At 44.2% G+C, this 15857-nt stretch overlaps 1 protein-coding gene across 1 annotated transcript; it reads right to left on the reverse strand.

The window, feature by feature from the left end:
- Positions 1-8671: 8671 nt before the first annotated feature.
- G6PD (glucose-6-phosphate dehydrogenase) lies at positions 8672-10860 on the reverse strand. The gene has a single exon (XM_070393089.1). The coding sequence runs from the start codon at positions 10849-10851 to the stop codon at positions 9304-9306; it is 1548 nt and encodes a 515-aa protein (XP_070249190.1). The 5' UTR covers positions 10852-10860; the 3' UTR covers positions 8672-9303.
- Positions 10861-15857: the final 4997 nt, after the last annotated feature.

The following is a 15857-nucleotide window of genomic DNA, read 5'->3' on the forward strand; positions in this document are numbered from 1 at the left end:
AAAGAGAATTTCAGAAGGTATCATTCCTACATAAATGTCTTCCTTTTGTCCATCAACTACCATCCTCTAATATAGAGAATCAAAACACAATTACTGTTGGGCTATGTTCAACATTTAGTTGAAGTAAAGACACATCTCAGTAAAAATGCCTGCTTTCCAAATCATCATTACGTTTAAATACTGTGACTTCGATTCCTCTCCATACATTTGTCATACTGTAGTAGCACCCTACTAGAGTCTCTATAATAATAAAAGGATAATATGCTAATTAGACCAGACATCCTTCCAGATGTCCTTCCTTCTGGACAAAGCTGCAGTGGGCAGGGGCCGAGGCAGAGGCAGCAGAGGCCCCCGGCCTTGCAAGAATTTCGTACATCGGGCCTCTAGTCTATGAGAATGACACTAGAAGTCTGTACAGTCAGCTTCTAACTCATTTTGAAGTAAATGTAATTGATTATTCTTTTAGTTAAGTTATATCTGTTCCAGTTTGCCCAGTGGAACCATGAGGAGAAAGGCTAGGAGAAAGCCGATAGTGAAACTTCAGTGAGATAACCGAGGTTCAAAGTGCACTGATAACTTTCCACATTTCATAACATGTTTTGGCTCTTAACACAGTTGTCTGAAATCAGCACTTGGATGAACTTTGGCCTTAACCATTATGGTGAAGTAATGCTTTTTGGATATTAGACTGAAAGAATGGTAACCAGTTCTTTTTATTGAATGTTAACCACATACAAGGCACAGTTTGCCATTCAACCTCCCAGCAATCCTGTGCAGCAGGCATTGTTGAAGGGCTTGAAATAGCTGTGAACACAGCAGGAGTGAGCAGGAACCCAGAGGAACCTTAGAGATGGAGCCTGACTCTGCGGGAAGGTGGATGATGAATTTAGGTTCCTCTGGGTTCCTGCTCACTCCTGCTGTGTTCTTTGCATTTTTCTAAAAAGCTTGCTACAATTCACCAACATCAGGCAATCACTGCTATGACTCTAAGTTTGAAAACTTTTGTCATTTGAATGAAGTTAATCTTATCTCTGAACCTACTTCTCAACAGGTTTACAGCCAATTATAGGGTTGCTTCTGAAGGTCACACAAAAATCAGAGGCTTCATCAGTTTATGCTGTTCATTATATTCTATAAATGAGTGAGATCGTGTGATAGTTATCTTTCTCTGACTGGTTTATTTTGCTTAGCATAATGCTCTCCAGTTCTATCCATGCTGTTGCAAATGGTAAGAATTTTCTTTTTTACCGCAGCGTAGTATTCCATTGTGTAAATGTACCACAGTTTTTTAATCCATTCATCTACTGATGGGCACTTAGGCTGTTTCCAAATCTTAGCTATGGTGAACAAAAACAGATCCAGGGACAGAGAAACATCGATCAGACCATCAAACCTCAGAGGGAAGGTAGGGGAGGGTGGGGGTAAGGGGAAGAGATCAACCAAAGGACTTGTATGCATGCATATAGGCCTAACCAATGGACACAGACAACAGGGGGGTGAGGGCATGAGTGGGGGAGTTAGGGGGAGTAATGTGGGGATAAGGGCACATATGTAATAACTAAATAAATAAATAAATAAATAAAAGTGAAAAAAATCAGTGGCTTGTGTACATTGTCTTGGGGTGAAAGGAAGAAGACTCCTTATGTCAACTATTATGGTCCTGAACTAGGACCTTAATGACAGATGGCTTGCTCTTTTGCGTGATAAAGAAATCCTGACTGTCAAGAAACCCACCCTTCAATGACACACCATAAAGCCTTTCTCTGAGCCCTTACTGTCACCCTGGAGCTCTGAAGGGTCACGGGTTCAATTCCCGGTCAAGGGCATGTACAGGTGAGGATTAAAAAATAAAATAAAATAAAATAAAATGCTGAGCCTGAAAATATTGGGAGAGTCTTAATCCACACTGGACATCACATCCTTCCCCAAAATAGATAAGAATTCCCACTTAACCTTAGAGCCAATGTGACCACTCAAGTTTTTGTTTTTCTTTTTTATGTTTAGGGATGACTGGTCAACCTCAGAATTAGGGAGATATGCCTTTTATTTTTATAGTCTTCTCTATAGCTACCTAATCTAATTCAAGCTAGCCGTTCTGGAACCTCAGCTTCCTCACTTATAAAAGGATCAAATTAGACTACATAGTCTGGATTATCTCCAGTTCAAGTTAAATAAATGTCTATAATAAACACACGGAAAACCAAATATCTCTCTATCTCATCTGTATTTCCTAACAGAAAATGGTGCCCTTCCTTCTGACCCTTATTCCTCACCTTACCAACATCTAATCCACACACACATATTCAATATCAGTCATTATTACCATACTTATATTTTCAGCCTGAATCTTTTGAACATCAGATACATATCCAAATGCCTTCTTGATATCTCTGCCTGTATGGCCAACAGGCATTTCAAGGTAATACTGCCAAAATTAAGCATTTGATGTTATCCCAAAACTGCTCCAAACCCTGTTATTCCCAATGCTCAAGCCAATAAAAAAAGTGTCATCCTTCATCCTTCTCTCTGACTCCCCCTCCCTATCCATGATCACCAGGGAACTGATTGCATAATATAACCTAAACTCTTCCCTCAAATCAAGAGGTTTTCAGGGAAATGGGCATTTCATAAAGTGACGAGCTAACTGAAACATCAATGCTGAGCATTCATGAATAACTGAATCAAACTAAACAAGATTTTAAGATTAGAAAAATTGTAAATTTTTTTTGAGAATCACATTTTCCATAAATCATAGTGATATTAATTGCCATTACATTTTACTCTGTCAGATTCTTTGTTATCATGTCTAGTTGGCACCTATTTTCTTAAGGCCTTGAAAAATGTCTCTTGAAGATGCAAATCAAAACAACAATGAGGTACCATCTCACACCTGTCAGAATGGCCATCATCAACAAATCAACAAACGACAAGTGCTGGAGAGGATGTGGAGAAAAAGGAACACTTGTGCACTGCTGGTGGGAATGCAGACTGGTGCAGCCACTATGGAAGGCAGTATGGAGGTTCCTCAAAAAATTGGAAATGGAACTCCCATTTGACCCTGTGATCCCACTACTAGGAATATATCCCAAGAAACCAGAAACACCAATCAGAAAGGATATATGTAACCAGATGTTCATAGCAGCACAATTCACCATAGCTAAGATCTGGAAATAGCCTAAGTGCCCATCAGTAGATGAATGGATTAGAAAGCTGTGGTACATCTACACGATGGAATACTATGCTGCTGTTAAAAAGAAGGAACTCGTACCATTTGCAACAGCATGGATGGAACTGGAGAGCATTATGCTAAGTGAAACAAGCCAGTCAATGAAGGAAAAATACCACATGATCTCACTCATTCATGGATAATAAAGACCATTACAAACTTTTGAACAATAATAGATACAGAGGCAGAGCTGCCTCAAACTGATTGTCAAACTGCAGTGGGAAGGCCAGAGAGAGTTGGGGGGCAGGAGGGAGGGGAGTAAGAGATCAACCGAAGGACTTGTATGCATGCATATAAGCATAACTAATGGACATAAGACACTGGGGGGTAAGGGAGGGTAGGGGTTTGTCAAGGGCGGGGGGGAAAAAAGGACACTTATGTAATACCCTTTGTAATACTTTAAGCGAAAAATAAAAAAAAGAAAAAAAAAAGAAAAGAAAAATGTCTCTTGAGTTTAGAAAACAACTTATCTGATTCTTTCTAGACAGTGAAGAATACTATACAAGAGAAAGTTGATATATTTTTATATAACAGGTATGGACATTTACATAATACATGAGCTGATATACATGAAAGTAATTTGGCATCAGTTTGGTCCTTGAAGAAATGCCAGCGACTTTCTAGAAGAGGACATGATTTACAAAGTAAAAACACAACAGCTGTCATCTGCTGTTCTCATTCATTTATAAAATATATATAAATAAATGAAAATCTATGAAAAAGGCTTGATGAAATCTAATCTTTAGATCTCTTTCTAGATGTGTATTTTTAGGGAGAAGATGGATAGTTATTACATTTTTAATTTTCAAATTTTTAGTGACAAGAGAAAAGCAAAATTAGAAAGAAGTAATAATGAAAATATGGAAATAAGATTGTGCCTGAAGGATGTCTATGAATCCCGGACCTTTATGGTTAAACAGTTGCGGTATTAAATGATCCCCCAAAGGCTATAAATGTAACTCAGAGCTCCCCTTCACCTGTGGGAGGTGCCAACTGCCTTCGTGTTCCAGAGGTTTCTTCTGCCTTACAGGTGAGTTATGCTAGCAGTTGGCCCTCATTTCATCTAAACCATTACTTTAGGAACACTGGGGTACATGGACAAACAATGCACTCTGGAATTGAAGCTATAGCAAGCAACTGCTTACAAAAAAACGAGGCATTACATTTTGCAATGCCCTAGCTCAGTCAAAGCATCGTGTGAAAGCTCTGGTTACTAATGCTCTTGATCAGCCTTGAATCCAGAGACAAAACAGTGTGTAGTCGTTCTTGTAGTCTGGAATTGAGGGAGCTGCCAGCTGAAGCTAAATCGGTGAGCCATGCTCCTGTCCTCCCTCTACTCCTTTCCTGCAAGCCCCCAAAAGGCTCTGAGGGGACTGTGGCTTTGTGACTAGTGTGCTAATCTCTGTTTGAGCCTGTTCTGTGGATTTCAGGCTGCTGCTCCAGGGTTTAGCCCACCCTACTGAAAAACGAAGGGCCTATGCCCTAGGGAGATGGCTCTGGCTAAGGTATAGCACCTGCCACTCATTTAGGGATGCTCCAAATAGCAGCCACACCACTAAATCTCAACCTGGGAAAAGGGCATTTCAGGTGTCCGCGCCCCTGCATCACAGAGAAGAGTTTACAAACTGTGAGAGGAAAAAGTATAATTGTTAAAACCTTACCATCTTCTCTACAAAAGTCAGCAGGTGTCAAAATTTGAAAAGAATTCTTCTTTTCCAGAAACACAGGCCAAGAAACATCATGGCAATTTTATCTCTGGAAAGAGGACTTTGATTTAGGGTGAAGAGAAGTTGCTCTGTCTCCATGTCCTGGAGTTGTGGGCAGTTGTTACGTCGGTGGGGACCCATCCGGAGGCCCGTGCTCATTTTCACTCCAGAACACTTGAAGAACATAATATTACATCCCCATGTAATACTTTTGAGAAAAGTATTCCGGGCAGAGGGGCATAGCTAAAATCACCACTAGTTCGAAATTGCTACATGGTGCCTTACTGCCTACTACATTGTTGGTGCTCAACAGATACATGTGCAATGAATTGCTGAGTTTTCCTTCCTTCTGCGTACTCAGTCATCTCCTTTCATGACACTACAAAGAGCAACATCTTTCAGGCATCTTTTTAAAGCTTGAGAGTAGCCTGCTTTCAAGAAATGCCCCCTGGAGAACCTCCAAACCAAGATGAAAAGTTGGAAACACAAGAAGGATTTTTATTCTTGCTTTGGTGCAGAATGGCTGTTAAGAATGTAGAAAAACAGCCTTGGGCAGTTTGGCTCAGTGGTTGGAGCATCGGCCCTTGGACTGAGCGGTCGTAGGTTTGATTCCCAGTCATGGGCATGTACCTCAGTCGGTTGCAGGCTCAGTCCCCAGCCCTGGTCGGGTCACATGTGGGAGGCAACCAATCGAAGTGTCTCTTTCACATTAATGTTTCTCTCTCCCCCCCCACCCCCTCCCTTCTCTCCACTCTCTCTAATAAAAAATCAATAGAAAAAATATTCTTGGGTGAGAATTAAAAAAAAAAGAATGTAGAAAAATAAGGTGGAAATACGTGACTGACATGAGCATTCACAGCTTTATTTCACATTTTCTCAATGCTGTTAATATTAAAAATATTGGTTTGGCATTAGTAGCAGTCAAGTGAAAAAAAACTACCTGTCTTTCTATTTCTCAAGCATATTAGTGTAGTTTTAATACACAGGTCCATTTTTCATCCCATGCCTCTTAAAAACTTCTATTTTTATGTAGGCATACTTAAAAGGTCATTTTTCTTTAAGATATTTCATTTCTTTTCTTTCTGTTTAAAGGTGGATGAAACTACCTCCCTGAGAGTAAATACAAGCAGCACTGGTTTATACATGGAAGATTTAAGACTGTTCTCAAGGTAGCCTTCTCTTCAGTAGTGAGGCCACAAAATGTCAACAGGTAGAGTGTGAGCTAGTAGCCAAAGATCAAGTTTACGCTGGCAGCTGTGTTCCAAACGACAGACTCACTTCTGTGATATTCAACCTTCGGATGCTTTCTCTAGCCCCTCCCGTGTTTATCAGCAGGAAACAGTGCAACAATATTCTAGACTTTCTGGATCCTGAACAGTGTGTAGCTCTTACATGCACCAAGAGTGAGTCCTCCGTACTTTCTGTCCTTTTCAATATCTCTTAGAATACTATGACATTACAAAGGGTTTGAATCTCAGAGCATCTGGAATTTTAATGCCATAATAACCTCTTTCTTTGTAGTTTATGTTTTCACATACCATTGATACCAGAGATGTTTAGACATTTTTGAGCTTCAACAATAAAAGCTAATACAGGAAAAGGAATTAGGCTAGCTACCTAATACTTGACAATGGCTCAGTGGTTAGAGTGTTGGCCCACGCACCAAAGCAGTGGTTCTCAACCTTCTGGCCCTTTAAATACAGTTCCTCATGTTGTGACCCAACCATAAAATTATTTTCTTTGCTACCTCAAACTGTAATGTTGCTACTGTTATGAATCATAATGTAAATATCTGATATGCAGGATGGTCTTAGGCGACCCCTGTGAAAGGGTCGTTCGACCGCCAAAGGGGTCTCGACCCACAGGTTGAGAACCGCTATGTCACTGGGGCTGTACTAGGTGGAAACTGGTGATATAAAAATAACTTTTTGCCTTGGCTAGGTGGCTCAGTTAATTGGAGCGTCGTCCCATACACCAAAAAGTTGTGGGTTCAATTCCCCATCAGGGCACATGCCTAGATTTCTGGTTCCATCCCCAGTTGGGGTGCATATGGGAGGTAACCAATTAATGTTTTTCTCTCTTTCTCTCCCTTCCCCCTCCCCCACCCCCCATCCCTTTGAAATCAATGGAAACATGTCCTCAGGTGAGGACTTAAAAAATTTTTTTTTCATTTTCCAGTGAGAATGACAATCATATTTTTGACTGGCTAGTATTATACAAAAGTAATTTAATCCTTTCAAATATTGGTCAACTTCTACTGTGCTTATTTTTCTCTGAGACATTTATCTACCAGTTTTACATACATTTACTCATTTAATCTTTACAACAGTGCTGTGAGATAGCTATTGCCATTGGCAACCCTTTCCGATAAGTGACTGTAAAGTGTCAATGCCTACCAGGGGTCCTCAAACTACGGCCCGCGGGCCACATGCAAATACAAATATTGTATTTGTTCCCATTTTGTTTTTTTACTTCAAAATAAGATATGTGCATTGTGCATAGAAATTTGTTCATAGTTTTTTTTAAAACTATAGTCCGGCCCTACAACGGTCTGAGGGACAGTGAACTGGCCCCCTGTTTAAAAAGTTAGAGGACCCCTGGCCCTAGACCAAAGGCACACAAGCTGGTGAGTGTATGGTGGAGCAACAGCCCAGCTCCAAGGCCCATGATCTTAATCATCATGCTATCCTGCCTCTCATGTGAGTCAATCATACTTTTCAGTTCCCCCCAATTTTTCTCTGATTTCTCTGACTGATTATCTCTTCCTCCTTTTCAGGGTCCTCTTCTTCCTCCTGCTCCTTAAATACAGCTGTTCCTCCAGTGACAGGTGTAGTGAAAGCAAGTCAGGCCAGTGGAACTCCCAGGTGGCGCCCAAGACTTCAGTCCCTGGTGGACACACCCCGCATCCTCCTGGCACTGGGACCGGGATGGATTTTGCTGTCGGATGAAGTTATGTTATATGACACAGTTGATCCTAAGAAAGGGAGATTATGCTGGTGAGCCTAAGCACATCACATGAGCTTTCTGAAAGCAGAGGATTTTCGGAGCCTGTCTCAGGAGGGGAAGTGAGAGAAATGCATCTGGTGGCCTGGAAGAAAGCAACATGTTTCTTCATTCTGTGAACTGTGTGTGTAGAAGGGTGGCTAGAAAGAGCTGAACTCAGTCCCCAGCCCACAGCCGGCAGGAAAATGGCGCTCTCAGTCCTACAGCTGCCAGGATATTAATCCTGCCCCAAACCCAGTGAATTTGGAAGAGGACTTTGGGCCCAGGTGAGATCACAGCCCTTATTGACATCTTTAAAAAAAAAAAAATGTTCTTATTGACTTCAGAGAGAGAGAGAGAGAGACCAATGATGAGAGAGAATCATTGATTGGCTGCCTCCTGAATACCCCATACTGGGGATGGAGCCTGCAACATGGGCATGAGCCCTGACCAGGAATCAAACCGTGACCTCCTTGTTCATAGGTTGGCATTCAACCACTGAGCCACGGCGGGGCACTTGCTGATATCTTGATATCACCAAGATACTCTATCTGGAAAAGACCCAGAGCAGAGAATGCAACCACCCTGTGCCTGGACTTCTGACCTATGAACTGGGAGTTAATAAATGGTGTTTTTAAGCCGTGGAGTTTTAAATTTGTGGCATTTTGTTACACAGAAATAGAAAACTAATACAGGATGTCACAGTGATAAGAGTCTCTTCCCCTGATTAAATAAACACCATGTAACTGTCACTCTCTTTTTCTTTTTTTTTCCAGGTGTGTTTGTGGATTTAATGGGAAGGGCGGAGGTGGGGCATCCCACCTGCTGCTTCTGCTTTCCTAGTAGCAAGAGGGACACCTGTGGGGGTGGGCCATGGAGTGCAGAGTTGGCCTGGCGGGGCACAGGGATGGTCAGGGGGCCCAAAACATGGGCGACTGCTGGGCAGCATGGAGTCCCCTCCAATGGGTGATGAGGAATGTAGAGTGGCCCTGAGGTTGGTATGGCCACCCTGGCGCCCTTCCCCGGGCTCTGAGGAGCCTGCCCACAGCCAGCAGAGGGGTCTGCCGGCCACTGGCCCAAGTGAGGCCCACCCACTGATCCTCCGCCTCGTCCCTGACTCCTGTCCTAGGAGGAGCCTGGGACAAACGGAAGGGCCATTCTTCTTCCTTCCGTTCGGGCTCAGTCCCGTAGACAGAGGCTGGCTCAGGTGGGGCCAGTGGTGGCCAGGGATGGTCACAGCGCGAGTGTCGGTGGTTGAGGAATGTAGCTGGGCCCGAGGCCAGGAGTGGGAAGCTGAGGCCTATCGTCCCGAAGTCTTCCGATGTGGGGTCAGGCGGTGGGGGGGTGGAAAGGGCAGAAACCAACAGGGGGTGGGGAGGGGCCCAGGGCTCAGAGCTTGTGGGGTGTCACCCACTTGTAAGTGCCCCCATACTGGAAGCCCACTCTCTTCATCAGCTCATCTGCTTCCACTGGACCTCGGCTGCCATAAACGTAGGGGATGGGCTGCGGCTTCTCGCGCTCGATCTGGTGCAGCAGCGGCGTGAAGACCCGCCAGGCCTGCCGGAGCTCGTCGCTGCGCACAAAGTGCATCTGGTTCCCACAGAACACGTCCAGGATGAGGCGCTCATAGGCATCGGGGAGCTTCACGTTCTTGTATCTGTTGCCGTAGGTGAGGTCCAGCTCGGACTCCTCGGGGTTGAAGAACATGCCGGGCTTCTTGGTCATCATCTTGGCGTACACGGCCTCGTTGGGCTGCACACGGATCACCAGCTCGTTGCGCTTGCACTGGTGCTGGAAGATGTCGCCGGCCACGTCGCGGAACTGCAGGCGCACCTCGGCCTTGCGCTCGTTCAGGGCTTTGCCGCAGCGCAGGATGAAGGGCACCCCATCCCACCTCTCGTTTTCCACATAGAGGACAACAGCTGCGAAGGTGGCAGTGGTGGATCCCTGGGGCACCGTGGGGTCGTCCAGGTACCCTTTGGTGGCCTCGCCTTCCCCGTTGGGATTGCCCACGTACTGGCCCAACACCACATTTTTCAACTGCGCCTCTGAGATGCATTTCAACACCTTGACCTTCTCATTGCGGACGTCATCCGAGTCGGTGGAGGCCGGCTTCTCCATGGCCACCAGACACAGCATCTGCAGCAGGTGGTTCTGCATCACGTCCCGGATGATCCCAAATTCATCGAAGTATCCCCCGCGGCCCTCAATACCAAAGGGCTCCTTGAAGGTGAGGATGACGCAGGCGACATTGTCCCGGTTCCAGATGGGGCCAAAGATCCTGTTGGCAAACCTCAGCACCATCAGGTTCTGGACCATCTCCTTGCCCAGGTAGTGGTCGATGCGGTAGATCTGGTCCTCACAGAACAGGGAGGAGATGTGGTTGGACAGGCGGTCGGAGCTCTGGAGGTCCTTCCCGAAGGGCTTCTCTACAATGATGCGGTTCCAGCCCGTCCGGCTCATGCAGGTCTCTCGGATGTTCGTGGTGACGGCCTCGTAGACAGTGGGGGGCAAGGCCAGGTAGAAGAGGCGGTTGGCCTGGGACCCCTGGCAGAGGGCATTTATGTGGTCATTGAGGTGCTCATAGGAGGCCGCTTGATCGTACTGGCCAGACACGTAGGAGTTACGGGCAAAGAACTCCTCCAGCTTGGCCTTCTCCTCGGGGGTGGCTTTGAAGAAGGGCTCGCTCTGCTGACGAATGTCAGCCACGGTGAGGCGAGAGCGGGCGTAGCCCACGACGAAGGTGTTGTCAGGCAGGAGGCCATCCCGGAGCAGCCACCAGATGGTGGGGTAGATCTTCTTCTTGGCCAGGTCACCCGATGCCCCCATGATGATGAGGATATGTGTTTCGGACTGATGGAAGTCATCACCCCGGTACAGCTCTTCCCGCAGGATCCCGCACACCTGGGTCCGGCTCAGTTCCACCTGCTCTGCCATGATGCTCTCTGCGCCGGTTCTTGGGCCGCAGTCAGGCCGCTGTTCCGCGTACCTGATGCCTAGCAGGTGCGGGCGCAGCTCCGCGCCGTTCGCTCACTCATCCAGCCCAGGCTCGGCCCGGCCCGGCCCCTGCAACCGGCTTTCGCCTCCGACCCCGGTCGCCCTGCGCCCTCGCGGAGGGCTCCACATCCGCCAGCCTCGTGGCCACGCCTCCTGGACCCCCGTTTACGGATGGCCCCGCCTCCTGGACCTCGGTTTACGGATGGCCCCGCCTCCTGGACCCCCGTTTACGGATGGCCCCGCCTCCTGGACCCCCGTTTACGGATGGCTCCGCCTCCTGGACGCCTGATTACGGATGGCCCCGCCTCCTGGTCCAGACAGGTCGCGGGCTAGGGTCCAACCAGCCCTATTAAATCGCCTCGTCGTGGCTCCTCCCCTTGCAGGGGCGGGGTGGCCGAGCGACCGGGGCTGGATGCGGCCGCTGGAGAGACTGGGGGAGAGTGGGCTTGACGCCGCCGGGAAAGCAGCGGGTGGTACACGTCACTAGGGAACGTACTGCGGGCCGGCTGAGGCTGGCGGGCTCGGGATTTCTTCTCCCTTTTTCTATTTAAGATATAAAATCCATTTTTTCTTTTTGTAAACATAAAGCAGTTGTCTCCTTTCTCTTGTGAAAATATGTTTTATAAGTATTTTAAGTTGTTTGGGGGAATATTGATACCTCCAGGTATTTTTTTCTCAGTAAGAAAATGTTAGGACCCATGGGCTGCTCCTGAAGTGGCTGAAATCTACAAGGTAGGAGTTCAGGCAACCTGCAGTATAGTTTTGTTTTGTTCTTCACTTGACTCAGCTAGTTCTATACAATTGTCTAAAGCAGTGGTTCTCAACCTTCCTAATGCCGCGACCCTTTAATACAGTTCCTCATGTTGTGACCCCCAATGTCATTGTTACAAATTGAACATAATTAAAGCATAGTGATTAATCACAAAAACAATATATAATTATATATATGTAATTATATATATGTTTTCCGATGGTCTTACGCGACCGCTGTGAAAGGGTCGTTCGACCCCCAAAGGGGTCGCGACCCACAGGTTGAGAACCGCTGGTCTAAAGCCACCTCCTTTCTCCGCAGGCAGGACAAAGCCGGGGAAACTTGGGCTGATCCATCAGGCAGCACATCCCCTGGTGCTTTTGTTTCTCTGCTTGCACCTCAGAGATGCTGGTCTGGGAAAGGCAGTGGCCACATCGTCGCGGGCTGTGCTGAAATAGATGCCTCACCACCGCTGAGCTTATTGACCTTGACTTCTCTCCCCTCTCCTCTCGGGAGGGCTTGGTGGGTATCCATTTGCTGAGAGTAGAATAAAAAAAGAGAAGATTACTTGTTTGAGAGGTTAATTTTGAGAGTCACTTGTTCCTATGTCAGTAACATTAGAGATTCCGCCAAAGAGCTTACTCTTTCTCACCACACCCATTGCACTCTGCCTCTAAGTGGAAGCCTTCTGTGTCCAACAACTTCATTCACCCTGAAGGAGGCAGACCGCTGGCTTTGACGGGGTTGCACAAGGTCCAGACAACATTCTTGCCATTTTGCTGGGGGAGCCGCAGGGTCAACGTAACCTTTGCTGAACGTGGGCAAGGTACATGTTTGACGTTCCATGTGATTTGTAGGAAACAGCCCAGAGGCAGTTCTCCCCACCCTGTCCCCAAGCCCTCCACTGAAACCCCTGGAAGCTGTGGTTCTCTGGTTCCTTTTCTACTGATGCTGGTAGTTGCCGTTGAAAATCGTTAAAGCAGATACTTTCAGAGTAGTCCATCTGAGAGGTTTTGATGTGCAGGTCTCTAAGTTTTATTAGCTTTGGAAAAAGGAGCCTTCCCCATGAAGTCTTAGCCTATTGGCATTTCCACATTGGGCTCTGAAGCAAAGGCTTCAGCGACTAGTCAAGTTTTCCTTGCCTGTTTTGCCTTCTTTGATGATGTGGAATAATGATTAAATGAGTGAAAGAAATGATAAGTTGTTATATAACCATTCTATGCAATAACAAAACATTTTATAATGGAGTTAAATTTTATTTACTAAGAGAACAGCATTTAATATGAAATTTGTATATTATTTTAATAGTGTAGCTAAAGAGTAAGGTTTGCTGGATTAAGTAATTCAAGAAAAATGCCTGGCTGGTATGGCTCAGTGGTTGAGTGTCAACCCAGAAACCAAGAGGTCGCTGATTCGATTCCTGGTCATGGCACATGCCCGGGGTTGCGGGCTCGATCCACAGTAGGGGGTGTGCAAGAGGCAGCTCATGGATGATGTTCCACTCTCTTATTGAACTTTTACTCAATACCACCTAAAGGAATATTTATTAAAGTATTAGGGTAATTGCTAACAACAAATTAGTGCATGAACACAATAAAACATTAGTTACCTGCAAAATACAAAAGCACTTAAGTTTATATAACATATATAAATGTTAATAACATTTTTAAAATATATTTTTATTGATTTCCGAGAGGAAGGGAGAGGGAGAGAGAGATAGAAACATCAATGAGGAGAATCCTGCACGCCCCCCATTGGGGATCGAGCTTGCAGCCAGGGCATGTGCCCTTGACTGGAATTGAACCTGGGACCCTTCAATCCACAGGCCGAGGCTCTATCCACTGAGCCAAACAGGGCTTAATAACATTTTTTAAAATATGTTTTTTATTTATTTTTTAGAGAAAGGAAGAGAGAGGGAGAAAGAGCGAAATATGGATGAGAGAGAAACATTAATAGGCTGCCTCCTGCATGCCCCCCACTGAGGGTGGAGCCCACAACCTGGGCAAGTGCCCTGACCAGAAATTGAACCACTGACCTCATGGTGCATGGGACAACACTCAACCAACTGAGCCACACTGACCAGGGCAATCTTAAAAACATTTAAAAAACCAAGCTTCTTTTTATTAGAGAAAGGAAGAAATTATTGCTAATAGAACAAATAAAATCTGGCATTAGGTGATTATTTTCACCTGGTAAAGATGTGTATTATTAATTTCAAAGTTGAATTACAATTTTATTTTTACTTTTTAAAGATTTTTTCTTTTTTTTTCCCTTCATGTTTTTTTTCATCACAATTTATCTCCCATATATATCTTCTTCCACCTCCACTCACCCAAGATTTTTTATTTATTGATTTGAGAGAGAGGGGATGGGAAACATTGATTTGTTGTTCTACCTATTTATGCATTCATTGGTTGTTTCTTCTTTGTGCCCTGACCAGGGATCGAACCCACAACCTAGATGTAGTGGGACAACACTCTAACCAACAGAGCTATCCAGCCAGGGCCTTAATTAAAATTTTTGAAAAGGCCTTCAAAATTTTTTCTTAATGAAGAAATGACTGGCTACAAAGACTTGTTTGAATAGAACATATAATCTCAACCCACTTCAGTCACAGTATCCTTTGAAATCCTGATTAAAGCTTTGGGTTCCCTCCAAAAAGAAAAATAAAGCCTATATATAAACACATAATTTTGTTTATACAATGTGTAATTGATAATTTATACATCTGTTGAAAGACTTTCTTGATAAGCAAGGAAGGAGTCATTTTCCATATGATGTACTAGTAAGTATGGGTTCTTGTCATCTGATGGTAACAAACTGACATTAAAATCTATTTTTCATTTAAATATTCTGGAAGGATATACACCAAAATATTTTCAGTGGATGGTGGGATTTTAGATGATTTTTAATTTTTTTCTACTGTCATATCTGTTGTCAAGATACTTCCAGATTTTTTTGTTTATATTTTGTTTTTAATTTATTTGTTTAGGTTAGGTTTTTTTCCTTATATTTTGACAGTTAACATTTAAAATATAAAATTTTCATAAGAGGAAAGCTATTTGAATTTGGGATAAAGACTGATGTGTGATTATAAATGATGTTAAGAAAATATTACCCAGAAGTAAGGAACTTTTAAATTTTGGGCTTTTTATTATAGATATTTATAAATAAATAAATATATATATACTAGAGGCCTGTTGCACGAAGAGATTTGTGCAATAGGCTTTCCCTTCCCCTGGCTGCCGGCACCAGTTTTCCTCCGGCACCCGGGACCCAGGCCTTCGCTCTGGCCGGAGCCACCTTCTGTCTTCGCTGCTCCAGCCGGAGCCACTTTCAGTCTTCGCTCCACTGCTTCACACCTATGTATGCAAATTAACTGCCATCTTTGTTGGGTTAATTTGCATACTCTCCTGATTGGCTGGTTAGCATAGCAAAGGTACAGTCAATTTACATGTTTGTCTAATATATATATATATTATAATGAATCTTATATACCCATCACAGCCTCTGCAGTTGTCAGCTCTTGGTCAACTTATTTAATATATACTTCTACCCACTTTTATTTCTTCTATTATTTTTTTGTGATTAAAAAAATAACATTACACTTACCATCTTAACCATTAAAAATTTATTATTATTATTTTTTTTTAGAGAGAGAGGGGAAGGGAGAGAAACATTGATTTGTTGTTTCACTTATTTACACTTTCATTGGTTGTTTCTTGTATGTGCCCTAACTGAACCCACTACCTTAGCATAGAGGGATGGTGGTCTAACCAACTGAGATACCCAGCCAGGGCCCATCTTAACCATTTTTAAGTGTAAAGTTCAGTAGTGTTAAGTGTATTCACATTGTTGCAACAGATCTCTAGAACATTTTCATCTTGCAAAACTGAAACCCTATACCCATGAGGCACTAATTTCCCCTTATCTCCTATTCCCAGCCTGGGAACCACCTTTCTACTTTCTGTTTCTATAATTTTGACTACTTTGGATACTTCATATAACCATACAGGTTTGTTGTTTTGTGACTGATTCATTTCACTTAGTCCTCAAGGTTCATCTACATGGTAGCGTGTGACAATGTCCTTCTTTCTTAAGGCGTCACAGCACTCCACTGTGTATATAAGCCACATTTCTTTATCTATTCATCTGACAATGGACATTTGGATTGCCTTCACCTCTTTCTTCTATT

The sequence above is a fragment of the Myotis yumanensis genome, unplaced genomic scaffold (genome assembly GCF_028538775.1).
Source record: "Myotis yumanensis isolate MYYU_CA2020_CCGP unplaced genomic scaffold, mMyoYum1.0.hap1 SCAF_1, whole genome shotgun sequence".
Taxonomy (NCBI): domain Eukaryota; kingdom Metazoa; phylum Chordata; class Mammalia; order Chiroptera; family Vespertilionidae; genus Myotis; species Myotis yumanensis.